The 25,658-nt window shown below is 37.2% G+C and overlaps 1 protein-coding gene across 3 annotated transcripts in view; it reads left to right on the forward strand.

Moving 5' to 3' along the window:
* Positions 1-25,658, forward strand: part of CADM2 (cell adhesion molecule 2) — a 564,993-nt gene that overhangs the window by 464,806 nt on the left and 74,529 nt on the right. For all 3 annotated transcript variants that reach the window (XM_088157837.1, XM_088157839.1, XM_088157838.1), the window contains one exon: positions 16,417-16,507. In XM_088157837.1, the coding sequence (XP_088013963.1) occupies positions 16,417-16,507 (91 nt within the window). The remainder of the gene's footprint in view (positions 1-16,416; positions 16,508-25,658) is intronic.

Below are 25,658 nucleotides of genomic sequence, written 5' to 3' on the forward strand. Positions count from 1 at the left end.
AAATACTCCAAATGGAGTACATTACACTGGAACCGGGCTCCTTGATTTTATTCTCCTTGTGTTGCTCACCATTGTTGTGGATATTACTGCAGTCACTGGAAGCTGCCTTTTTTTTCCCATCAATCCATAAGATTTCAAACATGTAAAAGACATCCTGTTTGTATTAATAAGAATCATGGTCACAAGACCCTGTGGAAGCTGATCCAACTTATATCCTCAATGCCACCTTGCAGCAGGGCAAAAATAGTGCTGGCAAAATTGATGAATTATGGGACCTCAAAGTCAGGAGAATTTGTTAATCTGACAACCTGTATGCTCCAACCAAGTTAGTGTGGCATTGCCACACACTCTTAATATCCCAGAGTTCTATAAAATTAACAGACAACTGTGAGAGTATGATAAGCAAGTCTCTTAAAATGGTCAAAAGAACGGCATGAGTGAGCATCAGTTTGGCAGAGAATGAATGTACAAAGATGAGGCATCACTCACCAGAGCTGCACTTGAGTTTTAAACACCTTCCTAAAATCTGAAATGTTTTATCTCTGGCACATCGATGCTCCTCGTGAATTATCAGTGTATCAATCATCACTAGTTGGAAGAAAAGGGCAAGAAGAATAAGTTAGAATAACTTGTCTAGGCATTTCTGTCCCCTATAATTATGCTTGAAAGTTGAAAAGCCTTCTTTGTTTCAAGCAACTTGCCCCTGACAATGGACAAAGTATTTGTGGCTTCATGAAAACAAACAAACCAACCAAAAAGCAAAAAAAATTAGAAGAGAACAGAAGGAATTACAGTGTTTGCATCCAGTGGATGATAGGTAGAGAAAAAGGAAAGCAAAATAATGGAACGAAATGACAGGTGTTGATATATGTCTAGTGAATGATACAATAAAATTAAATCTGCCTTAGATACCAGGACTGTATGAAACAGATATTTGTAATTAGTCCATGGAGAGATGTAGATAGAAGTGCTTATGAGTCTGCACAGCTGCTTTTATCATCAACTTTAGTAGGAAGTAAACTTATCAAAAGGAAAGCCATCAGGTATAGGATATGTTTATTCCCTCTTCTTCCCCTTACAAAAATCTTATGTTTTATTATTGTGATAGAGAAATCAAACAAGCTTTCCCAGTAGTGCTACAGTGTATGAAATGAAGCTGAGGACTAAACTTTTGCACTCAAAATATTTTTATTTTCTATTTTCTATTATTTGTATTTATGTGTATGTGATAGAAATAGTGCCTAAGTCCTTTTGCTGCTCTTTCCTTTCCTTCTTATTGTTCAGTCAGATAGTTGAGATTACCTATATTATTATTATTTTGAGGGAGGATGTGGTCAATCCTTGTTTTACAGGCTTCACAGATTAACTTTGCAAACTAGAAATATTAAAATAATAGGGGACAGCATAACATACCCCCATTCCAGACTATGGGATAATTAGCTCCTCCAATCTTTTGATTAATTTTTCTGTAATTTATGTCATGTCTCACTTGTGCTTAATCCTTCATCTGTATGTTGTGCTCTGTGCACTGCAGGGCAGCCCAATTGCCCAAGTCTTTCTGCTGTGCTGAAAGGTTTGTCTGTAATTTAGTTTCTGCTTGGCCAGCAGAGGTTTGTGGTAGCATGACACTGCTTGCTGAGTTTATTTTCCTCTGACCCCTACTGTCAATAGCAAACCTAAAATAGACTTGTATCCCCTCTGGCTTTGCTCTGAAGTTTGCTTGTCAGCCTAGCTGCCACTGATTATTAGGAAGTGCTTCTTATAAGTGATAAATACAAATCTCAAAGGGATATTTAATGTCATTGTTTACTTCTGTGTTCAGACTAAACAAAGAATGCTTTCTTTGTTCCTGTATTAAAGAATCATGGGTACAGTGCTTCAATTTTGAAAGCTTCTCAGTACAATGTTCAAGGGATTGTGTAAATCCTTATGCGCGCTCCTGAAAAGACATTTTGAGGGCATGTACAACTCCTGGTCCACATCTGGAAAGTCAGTGAATTCTTCTCATTCCTCCTCAGTGTTGCAGACATCTTGTGACTCCCAAAAGCAGCATCTTCTCTTCCTTCCAGGTCTTACCTGAGCAGAAATCAGCCAACATGCTTCATGCTGAATGGAGTGCCATAAAATTACCCAGTGGAAATTACCTTACCTTAGTGAAGATTGTCTGACTACAGTAAATTACCCAGCAGACCTCAGTAAAAATTAATTGTGTAAATCTACCTCAGAGGCTGTTTTTGAAGCCTTAAAGTGAAATCAAATCATTTGAACTTCAAACCTAATCATTGTGCTTCTAAAATGGCAGCTGCAATTGGGATCTGTGCTAATGGACTCAGTGAGATTTTGCTCAAAAGCTGACCACACTCCCAGATGACAGCACTAATAAGCTAAATATGTGTTATGTAAAGAAGTGTCTAGAGAGGCAATTTTGAGTAAATCCTGTATTGGCAGACACAGATGTGCAGTGAATTGTCAACCTGACAAATCTATAGCTGTCAGCTAACTCGCTTCCACAGGCTATTCCAACATGTTTGTTTGATAGGCACACTTCTTCTTTTGTGGGCTGTTATTAGACTCTTTTGCAATGAACATCTGGACTTGACTTTAGAATTAGGCAGCTATTCCATGAGAATGTTGGAATCATTGTCCTGGAAATGAAGGTATTGATTTTGCATTAAGCAAACAGAGCCCTGAGAGAGCAGCAGGCTGCAGGTCGGATCAGCCACGCCGTGTAGAACACAGGGTGTCTGTGTGTGCACGTGTGTCTGACAACACTCTGCCCCTCTCACTCCTCATGTACCAACAAATGGAGGCTTCCCTGATCACCAGATGGGTCCAGAATTTCTGCTGGTGTAAGCAGAGTAATTTCATCAAAGAGCTGCGTTCTCTGATGCTCGCTAGGAGGGTTTAGCTCGTTTTTTCTGCTTGGCTGCTTTCAAGTTTTTGTTGGAACAGAGTTTCTAACATACACGTTCTGAACAAAAAATACTAAAAATGTGTGTGAACATATAAAATATATTAAATATAGTATATAATGTACTACAGTTTCATATAGCACTTCATGAAATTAGGCATTCTAAAGAAAAAGGCAAGAAAAGGGTCATGCATTGGGTGCTAGACTCTGTGTCTGTGATGAACATCTAAAAGACACAGAGTTGCCTATCAGAACAGTATATAGAGACAAAAACCCTGTCTTCATTAAGCCTTAATGTTCAATTCTAATGATTTAGCCACATGTTAAATATGTTAGTGGCTCTTCAAGGTGTCTGTCTCTACCTAGACTTGCTGACTTGTTCTAGCTCAGAAAGGGCAGATATGTGCCCATGCAAAAGCATACAAAATGGGACAATTCTTAGCTCTGATAAAGCAGGAGAAGAAAGGAAAAATTTTCCCTGCTGCCTGCATGTGGTCCTTCTGTACTGTAAATGAGTAAAATATGTGTCACACATTCATTTTCTTTAAGCTGTGTGGCCATTTGCTTTTTTGAAGCTGATTCTAATTTTCTCTTAATGTGCTCCTTCCATTTTACTTACTTGTTTCCCCCAGTTTTGTGCTTAAAAAAACATCTTTGCTTTTGCACTTTGTCATATCTCCTTTTTGCATTTGCTTTGAAGTTGTTTAGTTAAGTGGCACCTATGCTTTAGGAACAAGGACACATCTCCCTTTTTTTGGAAGTAGCTTTTACCCTCTAGGCAGAGAATACACTTTTCTGAAGCAAAGAAAATATGAGAGTTAAAAGAAATTTCCTTCACTGATGCTGATCTCTTTGGTTTCTGATCTGTCAACAGAGTTGTTGGTCATTCTTGTTTGCTTGTGACCATCTTTTCATTACACTGTGTGACACCCTGACAGACACACTGGCTAGAAGTAAAATCTGGTATCATTTGGTGTGATTACACACTGCCACAATCTTTGTATGGACAATCTGCCAAGAGGTATACATACCCAGAGTCAGAAGATGCTTTGTTAACTAGGATAATAAGGTGTCATAGCATAGCCTTCCAATTTTTCTCTGTTTTGTTTTTTTTTTCAAAATACTAAATGAATTCAAACAAATAGCCTGTGCGTGGAGCCAAGAGTGAAAATAGTTGCAATTCTTGTGAGAATTGAAACCTGATGTTGCCAAGAGAGAAAATGCTTGTGTAATGATAACTTCAATCAATGAGTTTAACCACACAATTCTCCTGTAACTTCTGATACGGTGAAAAGACCTGGATTTTCCAGGGGCATAATTCCCTAGAGTCACAAAAAAAAAACCTCACCTGAGATTTGCACATCCAAGGCTTTGTAGTTCTCTATTCCAAACTAGCACAATTTTCTGTCTTCCTATAACCATTTTATCATGGTATAATTTGAGTGGTTTGGAACTGTGATGCCTCAGAGACCTTTGGAACTCGTGGAAGGACGCCAATATTTGAAGCTTGGTCGTATTGATTAAAGCCGCCTTTTGTTCCAGCTTAAGGAGCAGGAGGGGGCTGGATTTTCTGTCTGATGTGCAGACAGGACCTTGGTCTGTCACAAAGCCTCTGCCTCTGATCACAGACAACTTCTGTAAGCCTAAGCAAGCAGGGATGTCCTTAAGTTCAGTGAAAACCTGAGAGCTGTTCAGGTCTTGTAGAAGCTCATGAGGAAAATCTGGATGTTTTCATAAATGGCTCCCTGACTGATGCTCCCAGCCTGTAGAGATCAACTTTCTGAGTGTTGCTCCTGTTTTCTCTTTCATTGGAGATGTTCTGTGGATTGCTGAGACCTTGAGAAGGAGAGAATTCCAGTGTCTTCCAGCTGACTCTCTCTATTATATAATTTTATCCTTTTTACACTAGACTCACCCATGTTGTGATACTCAACCAACCCAAACAGGTTTGGGTTTTGTTTATTGTTCCTGAATTCACTCTGTAAATGTTAATATGGAAAATAAATATATCTCAGTACAATACTTTGTTTCCATTCTCCTTCCCTTAAAGGAGGGATGTTTCTATACTTACCAGTGTAAGATGCAGATAAAAAGAGTAATAATAGGAATGCAATTTAAAAGCTACAGTTTCAGTACTCCACATCTCTTCATACTCTTCATATCGAATAAAAATTAAGTAAGAAGTTAATTATATAGCTCAATAATTATGTAAGCACTGTGTTAATTAGTACAGTTATATTTTTTTTAAGCTTCTCATATGGATGAATACTTGAAACAAATGAAACTTAAAGGATAGTTACTGTAAACAGTAATGGATAATATCTGTGAACAGGAAAGTTCACTGCTACAATTTGCATGTTTAAATGAGATCAATTAGGTTAATGATGGATGAAAATAAGAAATCCATTATTTAAATGCAAAATAATTCATAAACTTGTAAGCCCATTTAGTGCCAAACTTTCGTCTTTCAAAGGGGATATCCAGTTCAAAGGGTTAATGTACAATCCTGACCTTTACCATCTGGAGGCTTATGTTCAAATACAGTTTACAAATGAAATATAACCTAATTTATTTCTCTGTAAAATCTCATGTAGAAAATCCACAGGGTGGCTTGTCTACTCTGCATAAAAACTTTGAAATCTGGTGTGGGCAGGATATGTGCTTGTTGTGTGACTGAGAGAGGGCTCCAGAAAGTTTCAAAGGAAGTTTGGGAAGGAGGGTTCCATTATATTAAAAGTAGCAAAGACTAGAAAGCAGGTGAGGCAGTCTAGAGGAAGAGATAAAAAACATATGTAGAGATCATTACCAGAACCTCCCAAGAAAGAGATGTTTGCCATTCATGAGAGTGGGATGTATATTTTGAAGAAGCAAGTACGATTTTCGTTTCCTGATGCTACTGCTTAGTTATTTTTGTATCGACTAAAATTTTATGGTATCCAATATCTGGTATGAATGTCAGAGAAAGGACTGAAGATATATTTGGGAATGCTGAGCATCCAGAGGTCTCATTTAACTCCTTCAACAATTATGGATGTGCTACATTTCTTAAGCCATATTCAAGATAATTTAAGTCAGACAGAACAGAACAATGAAGGCTTTAAACAAAAGAATCTGAGAAAGCAGAAGATAAAGTTATACTGAAAGGTCATGCACTCTCTCAAAGTTCGGCATTGCTTTATAATGTGGTTTAGGCAGAAGATTTTTCTTTGTCTTTTTTTTTTCCCATCTCTCAACAGCAAAAGTGAGATAAAACATGAGTAAGTTGGAGAGAGCACAGTGTAAAGGCAGTGGAGATGCTAAATAGAACAGATTGTTTACTCTGAAGAAGAGGCATGACAAAAATAATTAAGCAAGATGAAAGTTGTAAAACTAAGCTTCATCGCTTGCATTTACTGGAGAAAACAGAACTGATTTGCAAAGAAAATATTGTTTCTACCATATCATTCATGTGTGTATGGGACTTAATGCATCATTCAGAAACCAGTGACCCATTCTGCAAAGCCATGTAAAGGGGAGTGGCTGTTACCTGGTGCTGTCTCCACGGAAGTGGCACACACTCAGAGCTGGGGTGACAGTCCACTCTGTCCTCCACTTGATTCAGCAGGGGCTGCTGATGTGCTCACATTTATCTCTGCCTGTTTTAAGGCCAAGCACGAAGTAGGTAAGAATGATCACATTATGTGACAAAGGCAGGGTAAGGTTGAAAACATTTGAAATGGAGCAGGGGGAAATGTGGAGCTTTGCTGTTGTACTTCCAGCTTGTTTTTCACCCTTCCAAAACCCCAAGCCACATGTTATGTGCTCCCACACTTTAATTCCATTACTAGTTTTAGTAATTGTGGTGAAGGAGCCTGGCATGACCAGCAGGTGAGGTGCTGAAACAAGTCCAATGGATATCTCTAACAAAGTACCACATAATGAGTGCCCACAGAATTAGTAACCTGAGTGGTTTCCTGCCAGGTTGGTGCTCAAATTCAGGCCCTCATGTAACATGAGTGTCAGGAGGGAATATTTGACTGATCAGTCTTTCTTTTCCCCCACACTGACATTCACTTGCTTGTTTTTCATCCAGGCGAGCGTTTTTACAATCTTTTGTTACAAGCTGTTATTACTCTTTCCAACAAGAAACACCATTTTAAAATAAACCAAATGAGATTAAAGATGACACAATAGCCATCAAAGGATCTCAGGTCACAAAGGGACCATATGCTGTTTCTGGTCCTGCTCAACTGTAAAGCAGTTTTAAAGGAGTATAAAAATAAGATATTGGAGTATCCAAGTGAATATGGTACCAAGTATTCACTTCTATCAATCCTAAGTATTTAAGTACTATCATCAAGCTTAATGTCACAGTGTTGTTGAATACCTTTATTGAAATAAAACACCATTGTCATGGCCCAATTGCTTGAACAAGATTGACTTACCCACAAATATTGCTAATTAAATAATTGTTCAGATATATAATATTGTTGTTTTTTTCTTCTCTCATCCATTTAAGCAATGACTTTTTCATTCTTTTCTGAAGCAGAGCATCAAACTTACTGTGTCTGCCAGGCTACTTTGGTAAAGTTACCAAGGCAGACTTGCACCTAAGTGCTTATTCAAGGCAGTAGTGCACAGACAGAAGCCATGCTGCTTGCCATTTACAAAATAAGCCAAATTTGGGGAAGTGCTGATTCACAGCTGTAGGATGCACAGCTGGTAAGTGTAAAAGCTATTAAAAATGGTGAGCACTTGCACAGAGCTGATTAAAGTGCTCCTCTCTCTCATTTCATTTGGGATATCTCATCTGATGTTTATTTTTGTGCATACTAGAGTGGTTTGTCCTTGGAATTTACTTGTAAAGTCTCTTCTTTCCTAAGCTTATTTTCTTACGTTGTTAGAAATAGGAATAAAATTATGTAGGACTACACAATTTTCAGTGAGCTTTGTAATTGCTGTCTGTGTATGAAAATTATAATCTCATGGTTTATGAAGAAAAAAAAAAAGTTCCTGAAACTGTCCAGTGCTTACTCCAGTGCTAATTAATTTAGAAAGTAGATATATCATCATTTTCAGAGGTATCTGCTTATTTTATCTTTGCATCTGGAAATGATGGAAAGGTTCCAAGGAAATAAGAGAGAGAAAAAACGCAATGAAAAATGTAGAAGGCTGTGACATAAATAGATTTCACAAACATGCATTTTGAAAAAGCAGACAAAAATGGGTAGAAAATAAATGAATTAGTCTCTCGGGAAAAAGTTTTAAAATCTTATCATCTGGCAGCCATTTATTACCAGGTAGCAATAATCTTTTATTATCAGACTGTTAGATTTTTATAACATTTTTTAAAATGATAGCACCAGAACTGTTGTTGTTCACTGCCACACTAAAATATCTGAGAAATTTATGAAAGCTTTTCAGTATTCATAAGGTTTGTGGTCATAAAATAAAACCATGAAGTAAAGACAAGCTGTTGGTAGCTCATAATTTAGCTAAACCTGTAAGAAGAAAAATGTGTTTCAATGAAGCAATTATAGTAATTTTTACTCTGGTACAAAAAGGAAATGGTAGTTTGTGTTCAAAGAAAAAAAAAGCAAATAAGGTAAATATATTTATTAAAAATGGCAGATTATTAAATCTGAGTATCATAGATCCAGGCAGGAAGTGCTGCTTCACAAGATTAAGAGATTAATTCAGAATTTGGAGTAGTGTGGAAACAGTCAGTGGGTAATGGCAGGAAGGTGGGGGTTATCCTTTTCCTTTCCAGATGATCTGGCAGCCATGACGTGGATGTTACACCATAGAAAAGCTCTGTGTGTTTTATCTGGGCTGCCTGGAGCTCAACTGGGTATTTCCTAAACTGGCAAGTAATTAATAAGACGTTCCCTGTGTTGCTTAGGGTCCAGGAAGGTAAAACCTGGCATCCATGGGATGCTCACTGATCACAGTGGGATGAACTGCTCTTTCAGACAAGCACAGCTCTCCTCCTGAATGGATCCTTTATCATTTTCCATACTGTTGGATCCAATGCTCAGCTGGGTTGTTAAACAAAGCCTTCTCTTACTAGCAGTACTTTTAGGGCTTTTTAAATCATTAAGTATAGGAGAAAATTTCTAGTGACAAAAGGTAATTAAAACCATCTATTCATCATCCTAAAAGATTAAATCAGGAGGTAGTATCAATGCTTTTAGCAGGAGGATTTTAAGTAACATTTGTAGCACATCCTGATGTATTGTGAGCTCTTGCTTCCCCTGACAAGCGCAGCCAGGGAAGTGTTTGCCCCTCCCTGGATCTTCCCCGTGTCTTTCCTTTTACTCTTAACACAATTTACACTCAAACAGCAAGTCCAGCAAGGATCACAGGTTTCATTACAACAAACTCAGCTTCTTGCTGCAGCTGGAGAGATGTTCATAACATAAACTACAGAGAGAGAATCACTTTCAAAGGAAAGATGCATCAGAATCAAAGTATTCCAGCAGAGGCCTAGGGTCAAATTATTTTAATCAGATGCTTTCAATTATTTATAACACAATTAGGGACAGGATTGTTTCTGCCGTGGTTTTGAGATAGGCATTTGACAATTTGGCTGCATGGAAACTAAACAGGAGAGCCTTGTTTCAGAGGTTTAATATGTTTGTTTTAGTGATATACTGTGTAGAGCTGTAAATTTTTATTCATCACATGCAAATGTTTGACCAGCTGTGCCTCCTTTTTTCCTATCATTTTCACAAGGTTTAGCTCTTTTTACTGGTTTGAACTTTCAAGACTAAGTAGGGCATTGTGGAAAAAAAAAAAGAAAATAAGTACAGAATCCCTCGTGTTTTAAGAAAGAGAGATTTAGGCAGCATATATCACACTGATGTGTGTCATGCATACAGCAAAGAACCTGACCAATGGATTTTTCCTTTTGAACCCCAAAGACTCATAAAGTAAAATAATTCTAAAGATTTATCTTTCTCTGTGCACCTTGTATATATTGAACATTATATGTTACTGTCACCAAATAGGACATTTTTTCTGTGCCGGGTCTCTTAATATTCTACAAACCAGAAAAAAAATGCTTTCTTTGGTGAAGGAAAAACAGAGAAAGTCAGGAGAAATATGTTTTCTGTTTGACACTATCGCTCATTTCCTTAAAGTTATGTGAACCAACCTACCCAAAACTAAATTTGAGACCAATACGACTTTATTAATTGATTATTACTTAAACAGCAAATAACCTATTTGTTTTAAAATATGAATTATTGGATTGCTTTGATCATGAGAAAATCATGCTAAACATGTGCAAAGAGAAGATCCAAACACTTGGCAAAATTACTGTATAGCATATGAAACCTTAAATGGATAATACCACAGGAGATTTTAATTGAAATATGGTAGAACCAACATCTTTTGTGATGTGGTGATGATTTTTACTTTGGGAGGTAGGAATCTCAGACTTGAAGCAATAAACGAGTTTAAAAAGCCAAAGACTTGAAGGGACATTGCACTTTATATGAAATAATAGTGTGGAAACATAATTGCCCTAGCTGAGTATATATTTGTTACCAGTTTGGACAAGTTTTTCTTAAATTTGTACTTGTACTTAATAGATGTATTAGCATAATATCTTATATTAGTCTAAGATCTGATTATGACATTGTGTTTACTTTTTTTTTTTATAATTATTTAAATATTCAAAAATATTGCAATCTTTGACATGTAAGAAGGCTACTCTGAGGCCACCAGCTCAAAAAGTACTTGAAAAAAAAAAAAAAGGAAGTAAATTTTTTGCACGTAAAGCCCAGGAATGGATGTACCAGAACAACTTGATGCTAAGGATTGACACATTCTTAGGAAATAGGTGGGGAATTTTCAAGTTTTATGAGTGTTTGTTTCTTTGAATATCTTCATCTGTCTCTAGAAAACTTCATTAAATGTAAAATGAAGGGTATATTCCGTGTTATGTTATCACTGAATGTAAATAGAGACAATTTGCACAGTACTGAATTTCTTGAGTAATTCTAACTCATGATGTGCATTGGGCTAAGAATTTTCTAATACCTGGGGTTTTTTTTAGTGTATCAGAATACCCTGATTTATCCAAAGGAAGAAAAAAAAAAGCCTTTTTAGATTCAAAGTGAAATCTTAGTTCAAAATCTGGCTGGAAGGGAGACCTTAGCATTCCTCTGCTATTGCATGGGAGGTTCTAATCTCTGAATTACTGCTAAATAAGTATTTTACTGGATCTGATCAGCATAGTGTGAATACTTCAGTACTCAGTGGAGTAAGTAACCTCTTTTTCTCATAAATCACTGCATGGGTCTAATAACTGATCTTGATGGACTGATTACCACTTCTCACAAAAATCAAATTATTTCTAAGTGAGGGAGTGTAGACGTGGCTTCCTGAGACATGAAGGTAGAGCAGGCCTCTAAAATGCAGACTGCTGAAATACAGGAACCTTGGGATTAGCAATTCTGTCCTTGTAAGGGAAATGAAGGAGATGTCCTTGTTCTGTTCTGCTTTCTGAAGGTTCAGCCACATTGAAAGATGTTCAGGATGCTAAGTTTAAACTCCATAGTAAGTTTATTTATTTTTTTTTTTTTAATTCTGTAATTCAGCAGAAAATTTGCACATTAGAAGCCCTGACTTGGATCTGCACATCTGATACAATATTCCTCTGTAAATTTCTGCAGAGGAGAACCACTACGATTTTTTCTGTTAATCCTCCTTTCACTGGAATGCCTATAAAGGCTTAGATTTACCTTTTAACAAAATGTGAAGAGAAATCTATCTAGTGGCAAGATTAATACATATACATATATGAAATTTACCTGGAGGAAAGACTGCTGCATGTGTTTTTGCATAGGTGCATTTTCAGCACTCCTGGAATTCTAATGACTACAAGACCATGAGTACTCCTACTCCTGAATAGTCTACTGCTTCCAACCATTGTTTCTTAAAAGTGTCAATGAAATATATGTGCTCCACCCACCCTAACATCTGCCCAAGAACAAAGGTGGTCTTATTTTCTGTTTCTGGGACTGTAATTACATTGACTGAGGATAATTACATTAGGGAGGGATCATTTGATAAGATAGCGTGTTCCTGTCATAACCTCAGGATAATGCTACTTCTTTGTGTCACAAAATGATTTTTCATGTGCTTATTCCTACCACCTGTTGCTGACTAATGCTGTAGGATGAAAAGGTTATACTTTGATTTAGTGGCTCAGCCAGAGCTGTGAGTTCCATGGAAGACATTGCTTAGAACTGATGGGACCAAGGACTTCTGAAGATACATATGAAAAATAGGCCAAATTGCACTTTTACTGTCTTGGCACTAAGAAGAAACTAGTAGAGATTAATTATCTGGTTTTGTTGGTGGCCTGTTTCATGGTCTTAGCAAATTTGTTTGCTTTTATGAATTCATTTTTCCATTTTTACACTGTGTTTGTCAAGGGGTTGCACATGAAGTATAACATAACTCATCATGCAGGATTTTTCCAGCAGCTTTCATGTGATTACTTTTTGTGAGTAAATTTATATGAAGGAATTTACTCCTGCATGTAACCTTATAAAGGCTTGATGATAAAATAATAGAAATACATACTGAAGTCTATTTTACTTCAAGCAATGTAAAAACAACAAGTACTTTCTGAAAGCAAACACGCTCACCTTTAAGCATAGAAGATCTGATTAAGAGCAAAGGTCTAGTGACTGATAAGAACCACCTTTATTCTGAAAATAGCTTCAAAGAGATTAAATCAATCAGTAATGCAGTTCCACAAGGTATGAATGTTGCCATTAGTTGCTGCTGAAAGTACAAGAAAAGTCGAGTGTTGAAGTGTTTAATTTCTTCATGCATCAGATCAGATTTTTTACCAGTGTAAGCTGGTATCAATTTTCCACATATGTTTACTGAGTTTGTGTGTTACTGAAGATGACATAGCTTGATCAAAAATAGATACATCTTCCCAAAGCTTTGGAATGGGTTTCCTGGGCTTGTGAGATGAGATGAACCCAAATCCTAGAAAGATGGATGAAACAGAGTCACTCAGTGGAACTTTTGCCTTTGGTCTGCTGAATCTTGAAAGGCTACATGGAAAAAAAAGCCCCCATGCCATAATTCTTACCTGTAGCTGGTATGTCCAGAAACAAATGAGCAGATTCTGTGCTCATAGAGGGTAGAAGAAGTGAAAAGGCATGTTTGAACCTCAATTCAGATTGGTTTTTAGCAATCAGTTGCAGCTCTTAAGTACCTCCTTACTCAAACTGAAGACTGGAGGGCCAAAGAAGCTCTTGCTGCTGGAGATGGATGTGACTGAAAAAGTCTCTGGGTACTGAAAGCAGTGTGTTTTACTGGGAAAACTTGCTGTGGTGCTTACATCCACATAAACCACTGTTTTTTTTATAGAATTGGACTTTCCCAAAGCTTATTCTTTCTGGAATACTTGTGTCCTCCATAATATTCTTAGAACTCAGGATAAGGACGTATTTGTAGATATTGTAAAGAAAGTGTAGTCACCACTCCCTTGTTCAGAAGAATTCTGTTTTGAATGTTGATCTATGATATTTTATTGTCCTGAAATTTCTGGGCTAAGTACTAAAAAATATGCAAATTATTAGTGTTCTGGTAAGTTCAACTGGTGTACATTGCTATATTTCTACTGACCTTGGAAGAGGAGGAAAAGATCTGACCTGCATTAAAACCATTGACTCAATTCTTTTGGTTTGTTTTGGTAATAGAAGAAGATTTTTTTTTACATATATACATTACTTATAGCAAGCTGATAAACATATCTGTAAAGAAATCAACCTCTTACTGTATTACAATTCTTGATTTTCTTTCTTTAGGCTGTTCCCTAATGTTGGTGTTTGTTGGAGATCATGTGATGTTCCAGTTGTTACAATTAATACTTTTAAGTGTGACAGGTCAAAGCTCAAAGCATTATTAGAATACATTTATACTTTTCAAATTCTAAAATGAAGAATTTTAAATTTGAAGTCACAGCAGGAGGTATTATTTTGTAACAGCATTTTGTGTTCTGGAAAAGTACCAGTCAGCAGGGTTCTATCATCTTTGTTAAAATAAGATATTTGGATTACTTTTGATTCAATTCAATTATTCTGAGGATTTCTTCTCATTTAAATTATTGATGTGAATGTGAAAATAGAGGGCATGTTTATCTTAAAAGTTTTCCCTTTTTAAGTGTACACTTTAATTCTGGAGAGAAATCAAGCATGGCCTAAAAAGAAAAAATGGAAACAGTAATACTGAGAATGAAGCACTCTAAATAGAATATCTAGTTTTTGAAAAAGAATCGTTAATAAAATGCAAAAATGTTCCATTGTTAGCTTCCCTAAAAATTATATATTTGAAGTAAACCCTATGTTTCCTGCTTTAGAGAAACAAGTAGTTACTGTTTAAGTCAATTAGCAGGGCAAATCACTAGGGAATGTATTTCCTATACCACTTTGTTGTGCCTTAGAGAGTGAAACATAAATATAAGACATTTCTTATTCTGTGTTAGTAATCTCTGTTTAGAAGTGCATGGACAATAGAGATCTGCCTGGTGTATTAAAGTGGGAATGGGAATTTCAAGTTTGGGGAAACAGCACTGCACTGATCCATGCAAATTAAAGCTTGTCTGGAATCCTCTCTTCAATTTCGTTTGGGTCATTTACAGTATTCCATAAAATGCTGATAATTTTTAAAAATATTTAAGCCAGGAATAATAGCTAGATGGACCTTTAATTTCTTCCTTCACCTGTGACTGTCAGGATTACTTCCATCAAAGTTTTGCTCCTTTTCATATTTCTCTGGACACCTCTTGATGTCATTGCATTAGTTGTCTCCCTCCCTCAGTTAAATTCTTCATGTATTCCTATCTGATGCTAATTTGCTCCTCTGGTTCAATGTATAGTCAAGAGAGTAATTTATTCATCTTCAACAGCACCACTGAAATCACAGAAGTACTTGATGCCCTGATTTATTAAGGCACTTGAGGTCAGTGCCTTAAGCATGTGCTAAAAATGAAGCAAATGCCAGCCTGGCCTCCAAAGGATTAGTCACCTGCATAATGGTTTGCAGGGTCCTTAAAAATGTGAACTTGGGGAACAGATTTGCTACTGGTGTAAGGTTAGTGCGGCTGTTCTGGAGAGCTGAATGATGCTGAAAATACTTTCAGTGGAATTGCAGAGAGTCTGCACTAAGCCTTTCCCTCTTTTTGTCTTGTTCCATGCTCTTTCTCTGTGGTGTGCAAAAATAAAAAAAAAAAAAAATCAAAATTTAGAAAAATGTTTCTGTAATTTTAATTGTTGAGATGCCATTTAGGGTTCAACAGGATTATTGGCATCTCAATTAGAAAGTATATTGTTACAGCTTTTTTTTGTTGTTTCTTTGATTTTGTGGGGTCATATTGTCATGCTCTTTCACATTTGTTTGATAACAGGACATCTATGGTGTCACTGCTTAGGAAAACAGCAACTGCAAATTGAATGAGACAAAACTTAGGTACCCTAGATTTGCAGGTTAAAGTGGTTTGTATTAGGAAGATATAGAGAAAGAAACTATGAGGAAAAATAGAAATTTTTCTACTCAATCTGAATTTTTTTTCACTGTGACAATGAACTTTGTTTTTCCTCTTCCTAAGGAAGAAATGTGCTACATTCTTTTCTTTATTATCTTTTTTTGCTTCTTCTGGAGGTGCCCCTCTAAGTCATATGTTGACTATGAAAATATATTCTTGCAAGCCAGGTGGTGAAATTTTTTAAAAGTTAAAGATCTGTTTCAAATGCTCCATTCAGCATGAATTTACAGTAGCTGTATTGCATATCTTTTTGCAATTAAAACTATAAAACTAATCCAATGACATTGGACAGATTGCAGATTCTTCTCTAGTGCTTTTTGCAGATACTTGAAACATTCTCCTTGCAAATTCTGCTTAAGATTGTTATGGTTTAGGGGCAGCTTTATTGCGTTTCAGAAATAATATCCTGTAAAATGTCTGTAACAAGGTATTTTATCTGAAAGTCTATTGAAGCTTTCTTATTATGAGTTTCAAGCTTCTGCAACAACAAAAGGGTTCTTATTCAAATGTACACTATTGCATTCATTTTTCTAATAGCAGCATTCCATCATATCAACCTAAAAATAGGCAAACAATTGCATGGAGTACTTGTTATTCATCCTCTATGTTTTTGAGGTTTTTTTAATTATTTTGTTGTTAGATATCAGACTTTCAGATAGTCATATGGAGTATTTGCATTGAATACAGAAAGAAAAAATTGTTTTCTCTTAGTATACACATGCTTTCTATCTGTGTCTCCGAGGGATATAAAGAGTTATTGGTTTAGGTACATTGGTCATTTTTATTGCCTTCCTGAAGACAATGGAAGTTGCACAAGGCTCCATATGAAACTGTCTCCAAGTGTAAATTAAATCTGTGGTTTAATCTGTTGTAAATAGAGAAGAATGTACTCTTAGATAATAAATCTTTTTTGTGTATATCAACAAGTTGTCTATTTTTTTCTTCCTAGATACACCTTTAGTTAAAATCATTTCTTCCAATTCATGGCCTGAAGAAGGACAATCTATAATTTTGACTTGTGAATCCAAAGGAAAACCAGTGTAAGTGATTTAACAAGTAATTTTTTTTTTGTTATTTTACTTATTCTGCTGTGACTGCAATCCTCAGCTGCAGAAATCTACTGGCTCTGTCTCCTCCTGGGGTGTAAAATACTCTCTGGTACAGAAAACCCCTTGAAGCCTGTCTTCATTAAGTGTCTATAGAAGACTAGTCTTTTACTTTGTCATCTATTTTAGTTTTCAGGAAGAATTCCAGCTGTGAGGTTTTATTTTTTCCAGTCAGACATATCAACATGAAAGGTGTGCACGTTTAATCTGTCTCTGTTTACATCATTGAATTGATGACAGAGGAGAAAACATCTCATGAAAATCTTCCTACACCAACCAACCTCAGAAAAAAGATATTGAACTTTGGCTGCCATTTACAGGGGACTTTGAAGTTTAATTATATGTGCAAGTTGGCTGCCTGTTTCGACCAGGGTTTGGAAAGGTGTAACCTGCTTTAAGAATATAAATTGTTTTCCTTGGGTATTAACATCTTTGCTATAAATGTCTTTAAAAACAAATCTGCAGTGGTTAAACCCTTGCACAGAATCTACTACTTAAATAGACTTGACTCTTGAAAACAGTAACTGCTCAGAGGAGCTGTTACATATTTACTCATAAATATATATATAAATAATCCAAATGATTAAAATTAAGTTATTATGAATCGAGTTTCTCAAATATTGACCATCTGCTCAAAAGATCAATATATAGTATACTTAATGGAACTGCTTTATGTAGGAGCCTGAAGTCAGAATTAGGTCAAGTAAGGCATTTAAGTCCAAAATTTCTGTTTTGAAAAGCTCTTCTGAGTTATGCATGGCATAATTTAAACTCCATAGGTACTTTTTTTAAGTTATGTCCCTGCATCATTTTAAAGCAACTCCTCCATCCAAATCTTGACTGGGTGAGCAGCTGGATAATGCTTCTTCCCTGCTTGACACCAAAACACTGGAAGTCCATCTAGTTAGTCTGACCTGTGTGTTTCTGAGAAAAATACTTCTGTAGGTGAGAGAAAAATCCATTGTCAGCCATTTCTTGCTTTTATAATGTACCTGAAGGAGAAGGAATTACCCTTTTATCTCATATCCCTTGAGCATTCCCCAGAGTATGAAGAGGTAGAGTCTGTTTCCCCTTTATTTTCAAAATCTGCTGAAGATGTGCAAGTGCTTAATTTTAGGAGAGAGGTCAGCACTGATTACCCTGAGTGCACCATTGGCTGGGTAATATTTAGCATTTTCCTTATTTCAGTGTTTTCCTCATGACTTAACAGGTGACAGCGACATGTGGAATGCTCTCTTTGGTTAATACACTGGAGGCATTCCAGCCCCTCTCAGCTCCTCACTCACCAGCAGGATCAGGGAAACAATCAGAGGAATAAAAGTGACATACCTTGACATACACAATATTTTCTATTTGGTGCACACAATACTCTGGACGTATTTCATACCATTAGGAGGCACTAGTTAAAACTTAGTAATTAAAAGAGAGCTTAAATTAAGGTGTTTACTTATTTATTTATTTTAAGTAAAGCCGTGTTCTGTCCTTAAAGGATTCAAATGCAAAACTTATATGTGGTTTTGAAAGGGGGAAAAAAAATCCTCACACTACAGAATTATCAAGACAGGAGACCTGTATGTGGTAGCCTTTGGGGCACAAATATTTTGCCAATAAATGCTTCTCTAATTGTCCAAGCCACAGGCACTGCCAACATCAGCTGCTCTGTATTGCTTCATTAGGTCAGTTTTCAGGGCACAGGGCCAGTAATAAATAGGCATCCTCCTGGGAGCAGTCTGCAGTGGCTTAGCATGAGAAACAGGAATTTCATGCTCTCAACCATTATTGTGAGTACTGCTGGCTGGGAGAGAGAGAGGGAGGAATTGGAGAGGTCCACAGAGCCCAGATGTGTCAGTGTCACAAGGTAAGTGATGAACTGTGGGCTCCATGAGGAGCTCAGGGCCAGCCATGGTCCTTCACAGCTGTTTGCACACTAATTTCTGTATGCCTTGTTGTCACACATACAACAGTCTCTCTTGGTTCCTGTAGGCAGCAGTGAATGCACACTCACTTAGAGGTGTGTTTCTCTTGCATCCCTGAGTAATTTTCACAAGCTTCAAACTGACATTTGAGGTGAAAACTGGGAAAGGGTGAAGCCAAGTGGTGGCATTGATGATACTGATAGTTACTGCTGAGTAATTCTTTCCCAACAGGGGAAAGCAGGATGAGGCTAAAGCTAGAATGTACTTAGACCATCTTACAGCTCAGCACCAAGCCCTTCCTGGAAGGGATTCTGTCCCTCAAACCATGTGCATCATCCTCACCCTGATACTGTGTTTCCAATCTACAACACAGTCCTGAGGAAAAGCCCTTAATTTACAGTCCCGTAGCAGGAAATGGGAGGGAAGACTGGCTGAAACCAGCACCTCTGGGAAATCAGCTGCACCCTGCATCTCCTGCTGAAAACAGCATCCTCCAGAGATCTAGCAGAGGGACAAAGAATAGCTACAAAGAACAACTGTACTAGGTGTAAAATCTATGGCCCTGCTGAGGTTTCACAATTTAGGGTATAAGATTTCTCTTGAGCAGCCATTAGCCATGACTTTAAGACAGGAGAAAAAATGTCCTCATTGGACATGGGATGTGAGCAGCATCAGCTCTCACAGGGTGTGGTTTGGGCTGGGATTATCCCAGCCTCTGAGGTTTCCAGTTGCTGTGGATGGGCTCATGTCACCCCACATTTGTGGTGTTGGAACAGGGGTGCTGAGAGTGGGCTAAGGGGGAGGAGATGGGGACATGGGAGAAGGGGTGGAGAGGAAGCTGGGAATGTGAGTCAGGGAGGCAACATAAGAGGGTGTAAAACAGACTGCATTAATTCTCTAACTGTGCTGTTGTACCTCTCTGCTCTCCTCTGGGAAGACGAGGATGACTCTGGCTCCAGTCAGACCCTGTGCTAATTTCTGTTACTTTGAGGCAGGAGCTGAAAATGAGCCTCTTTTGGGTAACCACTGTGTTACTGCTGTGGAAGTGGGGTGATACCAATAAAAAGAGCAGGCCAGGCTTTCTGCCTGCTCTGTGATGGTTTTGCAGAGGCAAGCCACGTGGATTTGATGATGCTCTGACCCAATTGTGTAGCACTTCAGGCACCAGCTCTAAGAAACAGCAGAAGAAGGCTGGTGTTTGGAATACTGTATGAATAAATCTATGACATTTTCAATTAAAATTTTCTGTTTGGATGCAAAGGAAAAAAGGAAATATATTCACCAGTTTACCACAGATAAACATGACTCACTCTAGGAATATATCCTGTTATGTGTAATATTTTAAGGGAATTTGAGATATACCATTTATGAGGATTTTGTCCACTTGATAAATGCTCAGTTGGTTGAACAAATTTAAGAGTTTTCTTTTTGAAAACTTTGAATAGGTATATATAAGTAGTCTTTCCTTTTGCAAGACTTAGTCACTGGTTTCTTCACCCTGGTGACAATTTTGATAATATTGATGTCCAGTGTTCTTGTGGTTTGTTTTGGGGGGGGGGGTTTGTTTGGTTTTTGTTGTTTTTTTGTTTGTTTGTTTGTTTGGATTTTTTTGCTCCAAATCACAGGTAAAAATTTATTTAGCCAATTCTCTGCATAACTAAGGTCAAGGCACTCTGTACTTGATATCATTATTCAACAGCATTCCTTTGTTGGAGGTACATTTGTGTAGTTTCAAACCAAATTGAATCTCTTCTCTTTCCAATTCATAGCACTGTTTTCTTTTCCAGTGTTTTTGGCTGGATCCCTGGAGAGTTGTCAGTCTGTAACATTTTAATCAATGAGCTTCCCTAATATATCTGTAAAGTGTTGTTGAATCTTCTTAATTTATTTCTTTTTTTAGCGTAATATAGTTTTACCAAGACTTTGTTTATTTTCCAAAGAAGAAAATGTAATTAAACTTCAGAAATCCTAGACATCCTTTTTATGTAATGTCTAGACTTTTCTGAAATCATATTGCCTGACAGTATTTTGAGTATTTTAAAATAAACATGAGGTAGCTGTAAAAAATATAAAAAGTAAAGAACAAAATGATCATTTACAGTCATCCACGCTTACAAAATTTTTTAAAAGCCAATGTTTTCTTGTTGCAAGTTGTAACTTCTATACACTGTTGTGTCTTAACAATATAGTCTAGTGACTCAAAACTGCCCCAAAAGTAAATTCAAAAACTGACCCATAATGAAAGAAAGGCTCAATATTTCATATTCTTAGTCATCACTCTCATTAAAGCATGCATGAAATATGTGAGTTTTTTAAAGTCAGTGTCATTTCAGGAGAAAAGACGTCAAAATATATAATGGAATAATTAGGGCACAGGAAACAAAGAGAGAGTTAGCTGTCTCCTGTGAGCTTTAGAGAAATGTCTTTCCATTCCATGCAGCTCAGGGGAATCATAGCAGAGTTGGTTGACTAACATAAAGTGAGTATTTGGCCTTGTTTGAGATAAATAGGAAAGGTTTTTTATTTCAGAAAACTCACATAGGTATCCTTCATTAGAATAACATCCGTGAGCTCGTGGAAGTTATAGAGAAAACCACACCAAAACCAAACACTAATATGTACAGAGTAGTATAAAGTATGGACAAATAAACATTTTAATGTAAGAAAAGATGTTCACTTTTAATAATGAGTGCACACCAAAGAGCCAGGCTTAGGCTATAAAGTCATTGTAAATTATGTGTGTGGTGTCTCCACACAGCACCCTGTCTTTTCTAGCATCTGTTTAAAGACGACTCCCTTGAGTGAGACACTTTGCAAAGGCTGGTGGAAACAAATACTAAAGATAGCAGGAAACACACACCACCCAGGGAACCCAGAGAGAGAGTGGCTGATTCATTTGGGAAGGACCTGACAGGGCTCTAGGTGAGGCAGAGCAAAGTGAAGGCAGTTCACTCATGTCCAGTCCCCTGAGAGCAGCAGAGCCTGCTATCAGGCTGGCTCTAGTTAAACCTGCTGTTAGCCACAGCTCCAGGTTCTTCTCAGCCTAGATGTTGGATTTTATATCCTTGCTGAAGTTGCTGCCTGCCATGAGCAGCCTGTTGGCCCCTTCCTCCAGAGTGCCCCTCTGAGCAGTGGCCTCCCCTCAGATCTGTCAGTACAGCCACATTAATGAACACATTGCAGCACCTCTGCCAGGTCTGGGGTACTAACGAGTTAAACAGGACCCAGGATAGACTCCTGAAGAAATCTGCTTTCAGTCATCCCCTGCTTAGAGTGTTCCTTCAGCTCCATCGATGCTCCAGCCAGTTTTTCACCCATGGAGTGGTACAAACATCCAGGTGACAGTGACATCCCAGCCTAGGTGCAATGGCTGCCATTGGGGACAGTCAGCAAAGACTTGCTAGAGTCAGAGTAGACAACGTGTACTGTCTTCTTCACCTACAGATCCTGCCACCTCTACAGAGTTTTCACATGTTTGGTAGTTGAAAAAATTATAGAAACATTTATGTCATGAATCATTTTGTCACAGGCTTAAGGATGAAAGTTATTGTAAAGAAAATAGCAGAAAATCTCTTCGTTTCTCTGACTACTTGCCTTAGTTCTAATTAATTCAAAGTGGAAAGACATCTGAACCTAAGGAAGGCATATTGAGAAATACTGGGAGGGACACATTTGAATATCTTGATTTTCTCTTCATGATGAAAAATATGATAATGATTTTCTTCCTGAAAACTGTGGCAGGACATAACCTTTGAAGAGGGTTCTTGACTCCTTCAGTGGAACAGTAATTATGAATGCTAGCTATGAATGATCTGCATGTCTTATTTGATGCATACCTCAGAAGAGAGAATGAGAGTTCCTTCATATTGTTCATATGTTTTTTGGGTTTTTTTTTCTTTATTTCCCATAGTATCTGAGAACTTAGAAAATATTTCGATGTTTATTTTTACCACATCTTTGTACAATTAGATGATTCACTTGCATCAAATTTTCAGCTGGGAACTGAAGCAGCAAAAACTCCTGAGTTCGAAATTGACAAATAGGTGGTGTATATTTTATGTCTAACCTTGATCACAGTCCCTATTTTCCCAAGAGTGTTTTGGAGTGACACAGCATCCTACTCAGGAGATAGCTCACCCTTGGTTTGATTTGTAGCAGTGAGTTCTTAGCACGTCTACAAACCTGTGCTTAAGAGTGAAATCAGAATCTAAGGCAGAAAATTGTGGAAACCCACTTGACATTCAGCCATTAAGGTTTTGGTGTAAGCAGTTTGCCAATATTGCTTTCAGACTGCATCCCAATGGCAGGTTTAGCCTCTGAGTCATTAGTCTAATGGCCAACCTTTTGTCCATGGACAATTTTTTCTGTCCTGCTATGTTATGATACACTTCCTGGCTTCTCTGGCAGGTGAGATGGAGGTTCTGTATGAAATGATCTCATTTGCTACATAGATTTTATTAACTGCTATCTGGGTTTGTGTCATGAGTACCTAGCAGCCTAGAAAGGAATGCTGGTATCAGTTCTGACTATATAAATTATCATAAAGAATCTGGAAAAGCATCTATGTTTCTGTGCTTATAAATTACCATGCAGAATGAGTCCACAGCTCAAACTGGAAGCTTGGGCTGTATCAATAAATATTAATGATTTGGAAAATTGGATGGATTTGTCCTTATCCATGATGAAATATTACTCTTGCAAAAACATGAATGTGGAACAAAAGTATTTTTCCTTTAAGTTTCGTACACATCTGTACAAAAGAAATCCTGAATTTTGAGAGTCTCTGATTTCTCTGGAAAGGACCATTTACAAGTGAAATCAAGCAAGTGAAAGAAAAAAAAAAAAGGAGGAAAAAAAGGGGGAATTTAGGTATTAGGTACTGGAGTTTCACTTCTTTATGTTTAGATCTTTGTCTTAGCAGAAAGGTGGATGGTTTTCAGCAAAACTGCTGTGTATTTAACTAACTTACCTTGATCCCAAAACTAGCATTAGATGAAATATCTTTATCTAATTTATGCCTTCTGAATGCTCAGAGTTTACAGTGAAGTTTCCAGGGACACATGCCACACACAGCTTTGGGCAAGGTTCTGTAAAAATATGCTTGAATAAATGCCTGCATATATATGACAGGGTATTTTATCTGTGGGTACAGACCTGGAGAAGGGTAAGAAACCCTCCTCACAGTTCTCAGCCCTGTGTTCCTTGTCACTGGGAACAGCACTTAGGTCTCCTAATCCTGTCTTTTGTCTTGCTCTCTGTCCATTCCACGTTGTCTTTGTTTGAATTTGGCTTGTTCAGCAGTTAGATAGAGCCTGTCTTCTGCAAATACTGCTGGTATCTCTGTCCTGCCTGTCTCTTCACCCTTGTAATAGTTTCTTGAAATGTTCTTACTCTGTCTTTTCTCTTTTTTAAACATTGCTTTTTCATCTCTGTGTCTTTATCCCATTTAGACTGTCTGTAATTTTTTTTCTGTTTGGAGAAGTGTGAGCTTCTATTTCTCCAAAAGGAACTTACTCTGTTTGAGTAGGTGATTGTTAACTCAAACCTAGCCTCCTGTTAATTTGATCTGTGATATACCCCATGTCAGCTGATTTTAATCACTTTGCTTGCTGTGGTTGTTGTCAACCACAGAGAAATGTTGACCAATTTTTTAATTATTGTAATTTTGAAGGAGTTCATGCTAATGATATCCCCTGCCTTGATTTAGTGTGCATCTATTATACGTTATATTTAATGAGTGCTCATTTTCAGTAAAATGCTCTAAAATCTTATGAAGAATATCATATGAATTGTAGGGAAAAATCTGCCTGGTGAAACTTTCCAGATAGGTAGTTTATCTTTGCAGGTAAAAGCCAATTATTTTAAAGGATTGTGTAAATATTCAGCTTGAGACTTTCTACTCCAATATTTCATTGATATTACACCTCCACTTTAGAATTATGCCATGATATAGTAGATAACATATTATGAAGCAGGTAACGTTTTTGCTGAGATACAGTATATATATTCAATAGATTAAATTTCAGTTTGTATTAAACATCCTGTCCTTCTGCAAGCTTGTATCTTCTTTTCACAGCTGGGACATTCTACTCTTTTTTGTAATTTTTCTTTTCCCAAGTATTTTGCAGAAAGCAGGGAAATTGGTGTTATAAAAAGTGTGACACAGAAAGAAGCAGGTGGGAGCATTAGTGGCTGTCTGAAAATTACACTTTACAATAAAGCCTCCTGCAGTGCTTAAGAACTTCCCCTTTAGTGTTCTGTAAAATGATCACATTGCCTAATAGGCTCAATTCAATAATTGCTTTTCCTCTTTTTTAAGCATCCCTTTTTTGCAGTGTTTACCCATAAAAGTGCAGAAAGTACAGTATGAAAAACAACTGCACACAGCATTTTTAGTGCTCATTAAATCCATTTTGCATGTGTATGGCTTTTGAAATAATTCTTTTCCTTGCTCTCAGGTGGAAACACATGCTAAAATAAAAAAGGCCTGTGGAATAGAATAATAGATAAAATTGAAATACGGAGCAGGTAATTCTAAGTACTAGACTGCAAGTTAAAACATGAGAAAGAAGTTTTGGGAGAGGATGTGATGTTTGGCCTTTTAGATACTTAAGTTTCTATAGACAAGTGTTTGGCTACAGTTGCACCTAAAATGTTAGAGCTTTTGAATCAACTGCTAGCAGTAGAACACCAAAAAAGGCACATTAGTATAAATGAGATTTACACATCAGTGTGAATCATGCTGATTATACTGATTATGTTTCACAATTCAGGAATATGTGTAGCAGATGTTATGTAGAACACCCAGTGCTATGGGGAGCACCAGCTCATTGAATATCTGCATTTTTACCCCACATTTACACCAGCAGAGTACCCTGAGAGCTAGCAGGGTAAAACACCATCCTTCTAGAGGAGTTTAACATTGCTCTTTGATGAGCATAACCTCAGGAAAAAATGGAGATGACAAGATAAATGGGGCTGTGGTTCTGACAGGCATGACAGTAAACAGGTAAGAGAAGCAACAGATTGTGTTAATTTATTATTAGCAAACAAATTATTCATTGATTGGCTGAGGTAGGTAGTCTTTGACTTTCCATTGCAAGGAGGATCTTGGAGATTTCTCAGACCTGAGTTTGGCTGGTTAAAAATGAAATTTCCATATTCATACT

This window comes from Sturnus vulgaris, chromosome 2 (assembly GCF_052056855.1).
Source record: "Sturnus vulgaris isolate bStuVul1 chromosome 2, bStuVul1.hap1, whole genome shotgun sequence".
NCBI lineage: Eukaryota > Metazoa > Chordata > Aves > Passeriformes > Sturnidae > Sturnus > Sturnus vulgaris.